Source organism: Cordyceps fumosorosea (assembly GCF_001636725.1).
Source record: "Cordyceps fumosorosea ARSEF 2679 chromosome Unknown scaffold_35, whole genome shotgun sequence".
NCBI lineage: Eukaryota > Fungi > Ascomycota > Sordariomycetes > Hypocreales > Cordycipitaceae > Cordyceps > Cordyceps fumosorosea.
Window position 1 is genome coordinate 103,479 of NW_017387335.1, and position 8,145 is coordinate 111,623.

The 8,145-nt window shown below is 54.4% G+C and overlaps 1 protein-coding gene across 1 annotated transcript; it reads right to left on the bottom strand.

The window, feature by feature from the left end:
• Window positions 1-1,989: 1,989 nt before the first annotated feature.
• Window positions 1,990-3,849, bottom strand: ISF_08769 (Delta endotoxin; the record flags this gene model as incomplete). The annotated part of the gene is made up of 1 exon (XM_018852372.1): window positions 1,990-3,849. The coding sequence occupies one exon, from the start codon at window positions 3,847-3,849 to the stop codon at window positions 1,990-1,992; it is 1,860 nt and encodes a 619-aa protein (XP_018700449.1).
• Window positions 3,850-8,145: the final 4,296 nt, after the last annotated feature.

The window sequence follows — 8,145 nt, forward strand, 5'->3', positions numbered from 1 at the left end:
CTCCCCGGGTGCCTGTGCCCTGAATCACCTGCTGTATTCTAATATGTACAGGCTTGCTGGTTCCAGTCTGTTTCTCGTTTGGCCGCTGCCCTTCTGGCCATGACGCGCAGGGGTTCCCCTAGCCAATGTAGGTCCCTTGGACAAGTCCACGACCCCAGCCAGACGTTCATGACCAGGACCAGGGCGGACAAGGAAACGGAATTCTCCTGGATGAAAGACAAGGTAAAACAAAAAAAAAATAAAAAAAAAAAGTTCCCCGTATTCCGCACCTTGTCCCCTTCACCGTTGTGGGCTGATCCGTGGACTTCGGGACGAATGATCCCAGCCAAGGAACAACGAACCAGGAATAACAGACTCGTGTACCCAAAAGAGAACAGACTGTTTTGTGAAGGGTTGGAGCAAGTTCCCCGTGTCAACCCCCCCCTCCCCTCTCCAGAGCTCGGCGTCTCCGTATTGGTTAGAGGATAGACGTTAATCACATCCACACTGTGAAAGGGCATTCATCCCGGCAACTTCCCGAGGTGTGGTCGAATCTGGAAGGTGTGAAAGTGTGATGTGCAATGGGGCTCCCTAGATTTCTAGATGGGACAGACAGCCCTGTGCTAAGACAAACTCGGCGCAACCGCGACGGTCGCTGGGGAGAGGTTGTTTGTGGGCGCGCGAGGCCAAGACGAGTTGACCGCCGTTCGTCTCTGCGCAATTTCATTCCGCCAGAAACGTTTGGCCTTGGCGTTGCCGTTGCTGGCTGCCTGTCTTGCACTCTGCAGCTACAGCGTCTCATTGATTCATTTCATGACCATCATGCAAGCCGCGAGTTTAAACCGGTCTCTGGGGGGGGGGGGGGGACGACACGGCAGCACCAGACAGATGGCGTGGCCATGCGCGGGTCCAATCCTATGCAGGGGAGCCATTTCAATGTGCTTCTCCTGTGCAAGATGTAATAGGTCGGAGATTTGATATATCATTATAGCCATCAACCATCCCGCGGATCCAACAGCAGGGGGTCCGGGGGGGGCCACAAGGACGAGATGCTTCGGGTCTCGTCCGTCCGTCTCTTCTTGTCGCATACAGGACATTTGTTGAGAGCAATCTATCACGGCCGTCCCACTGATATCCCATGCCGATACATTCTCCTTTTCTCCATTCCATCCGTTGAGCACGGAAGCTGAGGCGTGGAACTCGCAGCATTGCCCCCCCCCCTTTTTCATGACCCCCCATGGATCGGTCGTGGATCTTGGGCCGAACCTCCGGCGGGCACAAAAAAAAAAGTGCACTCTTTCTGAGACGAACCTTTTGATCTCAAAGGGGCGAAAAGAGGCCCTGGGGAAGCTGGAGGCCCTTGTCGGGCTGTGCGGTGTTGATGAGAGGAACTTTATACGGACGATCCTGAAACCTCGACCACATGTAAATTATGAGAGATGGATTCCCTTGATCAGATCGAGTTTCAGCGCTGCGCCTCGTCGTTTCTTCTTCGATCCCTGATATTTCCAGTTTTGTAAAGTATTTTTCCCTCTCGATCCCTGATATTTCCAGTTTTGTAAAGTATTTTCCCTCTCGATCCTTGATATTTCCAGTTCTGTAAAGTATTCTCCTCTCGATCCCTGATATCTGACAATTATTGCGAATAATGTCTTTGTAAGTCGTCCATCCCTCTTCGGACATCCCACCCCAGCCACGCGAGGCAGGTGGCTGTTGGTCGCCAAGTACACAGTCCACACCCGACGACGCCATCGTGCGTTTTCTTTGCCGACTGCGGCCCTCGCATGAGCTCGAAAGCGCCTATAGAACGACGGAGGAATGTCACTTTCAGCTCGGCTCGTCCCTTCATCTCTTGCACAAGGAAAATCTTGAGTTATTACGGGTGACGATGCATGGGACGATGGGGTGTGAAAGTGGGCTTCAACGCAGCAAGAGTTGTCATTTTTAAAAAAAGAATAAATAAAAAAAAATCAAGGAAAATAAAACAAACAAAGCCCTGTACACCTCTCTTCAAACCAGCATGTCATTCCCTATCCATCTTTCCCCAAAAGTCCCATTAGCCGATCCCGCAGTCCCCGTCCCGTTGGTCGGCGTCTCCGGGACAGCTTCCAATAGAATCGACCGGAAGCCAAAGTAGACTGCATTGTGGCCGTAGCTCTCGTGACAGTGCGCCCGCCTATGGAAGGAGAAGATGAAACTCAAGAGAGGAGACCGATCTTTCAACGGCCGCAGGATAATCCCCAGGGCGCTGTTCAGCCTCGGTTCCGACGCGGGCAGCGTGCGGCTCAGCTGCACACTGGACAGGCGGTAGCCGGCGCGGCTGACGGGGAGGCCCCAGGAGCTGGCGTTGCGAGCCAGCTCCTTGGCCCAGACGGTGCACATGCCGCGGCCGTACGGCCCGTAGGCGGCCTTGTTGGACCTGAAGCGCAGCGCCTCGATGGTGCGTCCCCAGGCGCCGTCCAGGAGCTCGGTGCGCGCCCCCGAGAACTTGCCGGCCACGTCGACGGTGTGTATGTGCTCGTCCGGGTCGAGGTCAATCAGATACGATGATCCCATCTTGTCGTTGCCCTGCACCGCTTCCCACCCGTCACCAAACTTGACCTGCACCGAGTTGACGATGTGGTCGGATCGGACCACCATCGACGCCATCCGTCCGGGGCGTGCCCGCGTCGGCGACGGAAGCTGCACACTCCACGGCACCTCGGCGGCATTGGCCCACAGCCCGTAAGGCCCGGCATAGATCTCGCGGTCCATCTTCAGCAGCACCCTCTGCGGCACCTCGGCGTCGCCCACCAGGTACGGCCAGTATTCGCTGTACATGAGCGCCGTCATGCTCATCACCGCGTCGTACTCCGCCAGCGGCTGCAGAACCCGCGTGTTCTTCCACCCTCGGCTTCCAAGTATGTAATTCTTCCGCGCCGGCCGGACTTTGGTACGGCCTTGATCGTACTTGTTGCGCGCATACCTCGGATACTCATCCTCCTCCCTTCCGGCAGGAACTCGCACGGTCCGGGCCGAGTACGCCCGCTTCCACGTTTCGAGCAGCTCCGGCGACCAGCCCGAGGCCTTTCCTTGCGCCATGGCCTCGGAGAGGAGCTCCATCTGCCTCTTCTCGCGTGACGTCTTGGAGAGTGATACCGTCATGTTGCGAGCTGCCCCGCCCGAGAGCGATGCCGTCAGGTTGCGACGCGCGATGCCTCTCCGGCTGATCTCTGGCGGCTTGGCACCGAGCCCTACCCTTTCCTCGAATTCGCCCCTGAAGAGTTCCCTCACGTCCCGCGCCGCAAACCCCCATGATTCTCCGCTGCGGATTCCCTCGGCTAGCATCAGGAGCTGAATGTTGGCCACCGCGCTGAACAAGGGAAGAGACACCACGGCTTTCTCTGTCACTTGAAAATGAGGAATGGCGTCTCGCATATCTGCCAGGAGGCCAGTGTAGTGATGTTGAACGGTTCGCCAAGATTCTCCCCTGCTGCTGGGCGGCGCGTCGTTGTGCGCCCTGACCACGTCCTTGAAATGCTTCACATTCGTCTTGATGTCTTGTAGCCTCTCTTGGAACTGGATTAAATCGCCGTCCTTGACATGCGAATCACCAAGGAGCTCTATGATGGGGCGTAGCTGCTCCCATGGACTCTGGGACATGATGGAGGTGATGATGAGCAGGATAACCTCTAGTACTACATCGATTGAAATTCTCACTGCTGGAGGTCTTGCAAGATGCGACAAGATACTCAGCGAATGGATGACCATGTGGATTGCGTGGAAGCTTTGAGGCGGAGCCACCTCGGGGTTGAAAGTGACCATCTTGGCCGCGTCTATGGTGACATTGACAAGGCCCCAGGCCATGTCTTCGTTGAATCTCAGAGACATGGCCCTTTTGATTCGCAAAGCATTGAATGTTTGGAGGGGAAGAGGAGGGGAGGGAGGACAGAGGGGAAAGGGAGAGCTGAAGGACAGGAAGCGCAGTGGGAGCAGCGGGAGCAGCAAGAGCAGCAAGGACAGAAAGAGCAGAAACACAGAAAAAAAAAACAAGCAAAGAAAGAACAGCAGCTACAGCTACAGCAAGAAAAATTTACAATTCAACTTACCGTTCAAGTTGTCGAACTTGCGGATTGGGTCCGGTTAACATGTAGCCAAACCAACACGTCCGACAGCAGCCAAACGACCCCCTTCATCTTTGGTTGTTGGTTGAGTCCGACAAGCCTGGCGCGGAGGGGCTGGGAAGCGCAAAGAGTTTCGCCGCCGGCGGAAAGCTTCCTTGGCCGGCCAGCACGCTTGCTTTTTTTTTCTTCTTGTCCGTTTTGTAAGCTTCGATCAGTGTGGATGAGAGCAGGTACGAAAACACAGCCGGGTTTGCCTGGTTCCCCTCAGCGGATGTGCAAGCAAGGCAAACTCAATTGCAAAGCATCCATGTACAACTTACTAGGAGGTTGTTGTCCCATTGGACAAGAGGTATTCGTAAACAAACACCTTTGCATCACGTCATCTTGCCTCTTCGTTCCTAGGAAAAGTATCATCTTGCAAACCCTGGCCGCATCTCAGAATAACAGGCATCTTCTTCTACCCTTGTTAGTGGCGGTGCTTTGCAGTGTTGGATGAATTCCACTCTCACCTTCCCTCACGCCCCTCCCTCCCCCCATCTTGCTTCACGTTGTAACCTCGCAGGGTTGTTTTTTTATTTTTTTTTATTTTTTGTATTTAACTTTTTTCTTGCATTTTTGCATTTTGTCTTTTTGTTTGTCTCGCAAGGCCAATCGAGTTGCCGTGTTTGCCTAGAAGCTTTGCCTGGCGTGGCTGTTGTGCCCCCAGCCTGCTTACCAGTCATCATACTATCTCGGCAGTTGATCCGGCGAAACCTGCAGGAAAAGAGGGAGGGAGAGGGCAGTGGTTGGTTTTCTTCCATTTCTTTGACTGACAAGTTCTCCTCAAAATGCCCGTGAGCTCCCTTCAAGCCAAGGCAAGGAGCCGGGTGATGCTTCTTTTTCCTCGCGTTTCAATCAGTATAGATCCAGTCGCTTTCCGCTTCAGCAACTTACTTACCAAACATGACGCTCAGACTTTGACACTTCCCTTCCTCTTCGCCAGTTAGCATCACGGCAAGACAGCGGTCAAACTCGTTGCCTTTGACTAGTTGCCAACGCCGCCGCCTTATAGTCTTGGCATGGCGATCCTCCAATCTCGCTTCCCAGCCTCATTGTTCTAGAACAAAAAAAAAAACGCGGCCGCAACGTGATAAGAAAATAATTGGGAATTGCGCGACCCTCTCCCAGGCTAAACCTCTTTGAACCGCCCAGAGGGTAGCATCCCGGATCATCGCCGGAACCTAAATCTCACACCTACCATCTTCTTCTCAACCAAAACCTCAACTCACTAATTATCCCTAATAAACTGTACGTACGTAGTTAGTTACTTGACCAAGCCAAGCACGGGACGGACGGGGGAGGGGGGGAGGCGGGGGGTTCACGAGTTAGTTGGCTGGTCGCTTAGTCTGTCTGTGGTCATCAACAAGGACCTCCGCTTCATGCCCAGGGATCACCCTTGCCACGTCCTGGTTGGCAGGTATAAACTCCGAGGTCCAGGCATGTTTCCCCTAAAACCAGCCAGCCCTTTAATATTAGATTGCGGAATAGGAGAATATTGAGTTTCGATGTGCAGACCCCAAGACACCTGCGCTAGGATCTCCAGCCCGCGTCTTGATTCCTTCTAGAAGCTAGCGAGCTTCAAAGTTTGGCCCTCCTGATTCTGATAAGTTATTGTAAACACACATCTCCCCATACACCATATAGCCATACAACCATACACCACACACGTAACAACGCACACACTTACGCGTACACGTGCTGGCTGTGGGCAGCGAGAGGCGTCGCGTCCTTCGCTGCCCCCTTCCCCCTCCCCTTCCCTACCCTGCCCTTCCCTGCCCTTCCCTGCCCTTCCCTGCCTCTGCCTGTCAAGCCGCCTCCGCCGCCGCCATGTGACCAGGTCGCCGTCGCAAGTTCACTGAGCAACCGTTTCACGGGGCCGGCAGGCAAAGAAATCGCCAGCCTTCGTCAAGATCGTCGTCGTCCGTGTGTCCCGGCCTATTGCCAGGCAGCGAGGGAGGAACCTTGTTGCGAGGCGGACGACCACGAAAATGTGAATTGTGACAGCTTGAAACCCCCGGCCACGGCGTCTCGTCCGGTTTTCTACAACATGAGACGGCGGCGCGCGCAAGTTTTCGTACCCTGTCTAATCTGTATTTAGCAATCGATAGCGTGTATTCTCAAACGAGACGAGCAAGGTCATGAGCAAGATACCAGCAGAGGAAACGGAGCATATGGAGCCTCACGAATAAGCGAATCTGTCATCAGAAATTGTAATGCGAAGAACGATAGCCTCCACTCCCTCACCTTTCCAGGCACTGACCAGCAGCTTACATCCACATGCAACATGGCCCAAGCTTGCCCGTGAGTTGCTAAGCGAAGCTGGAGATGCCGCTTGCTGTATGTAGTCTTGTCCCCGGCACCACCGGCCGACGGCAACCGGGGTCATCCCGGACGGCCGAGCATCGTGGCGGACGGGCCAGACAAACATTCCCGGATGGAGGCATGACCACGGCCGCCCGTTCGGCCTCGAATATTGCCGTGTGGCTGGAACACAGTTTGACCCGGGAGGCGCGGGGGTTGTCTCGGACGTGGCGCAACCGTACGAATGGTCTGCAACAGCAAGCATGCCACATCCTTGCTCACTCTCCCCTCCTGCCAGCGGTAGCCCGTCCAGGTTGCAGCATCAGGCGCGCCGTACAGGTGTTTATTTCCATACTGAGACCATCATCTTTGTAAGCGTCAAAATTTCGTTAGCAACGCCTTTTCGTGCTCTCGTCGCCATACTCGGTCATCTTCGAGCCCGAAATCAGCATCGGACTTCCCAAAGTCCGTTCGAGAGCAAGATAATGAGACAATCTGTAGTTTCTCGGCCTTGTGCTGCCTCCGCAATCTGCCGCGCAGCTTTCTGGTAGCATCCTGGTCGGCCGAAACGCCCGAAACTAGCAAAGGACACCGACGACATTGGTGATGTTTCAATACATCAGTCCCATACCCATACATTGTCTGTCTGTTTGTGGCAATCCGTGTAACACGGCAGCTCGGGCATGTCCCGAGGCTATTCAGTCTCCCACAGAGAAGGAAGAAGTCAAGGCAACAGCACAGATCGCGTCACCGCCGTGTCTTGTGTCGGTGAAGCCTCTGAGACCTCTGCCTATCCCCCATTTCTGCACTCAATGACAAAGCGTCGGCGTGACTGCGCTTAAGCAGAGAGTACCCGGAACCTTTTTTGGTCTTGGTGCTGGCGTTGCCAAGGCTGGCAGTGTAGAGGTCAGGCGTCCAATGGGTTGCGCTGTTTCTAGCCATGATTTACTCATTACAGGCAGCCAGATGAAACTCGTTGAAATCGAATGGCCTTGTTGGGTTTTGTGGTACGCTCTCGCTACTCGTGATCGGCGGGGGTGTCGTCTCCGTGGTGCGCATGCTAACTACACCATTTGGTAAAAGTCCCCGGTGGGTAGGGGTAATCGAGGCACCCGATGCCCTGCGATGAGGGTGTATCAGTCTCAAATGACTGCGTTGCGATATGCCGACATTGGACCAAGTGTACCTAGCTAGTAGCAGCTCATCTAGTGCCCTAACTAGAGCCTGTAGTACTCCGTATGGAAATGGCCGTGGCCAATGATGCGATCGTATCTTTTGCTGTTGACGTCGATCTGTTGCCTGATTCGGCCGCATCCCTTGTCTGGGGAAAGCCATCGTCGGTCCGTGCCAGCCTGCCATGTAGTCAGCCGTCACTAATAAAGCCTGCAGCTACATTGCGCCGTCTGTCAAAGCATTTCACTTCGGATTCTCTTTTTGGGTTGGCATCTCTCAGGACACAATGAATGCATCAGCTTGCTCGGCTTGCTCGCGTGATGGTCGTGTCGGCTATTGAGACAGCCAACGCCCTCAGCCGGGGTAAGCGAGCAACTTGCTCTCTAGTCGGCATTACCGCATGCGACTTCAAGCGGCGACTCGTATGTACTGCACTTCATCGTATTAATAACTGGATACCTGATTGCCGCCACATTCGACACGTGATAGCATTGTCATCGATGATCCCTGACAATCTTTTCGCAGGGGCGGACATGGTACAAACCTCGGT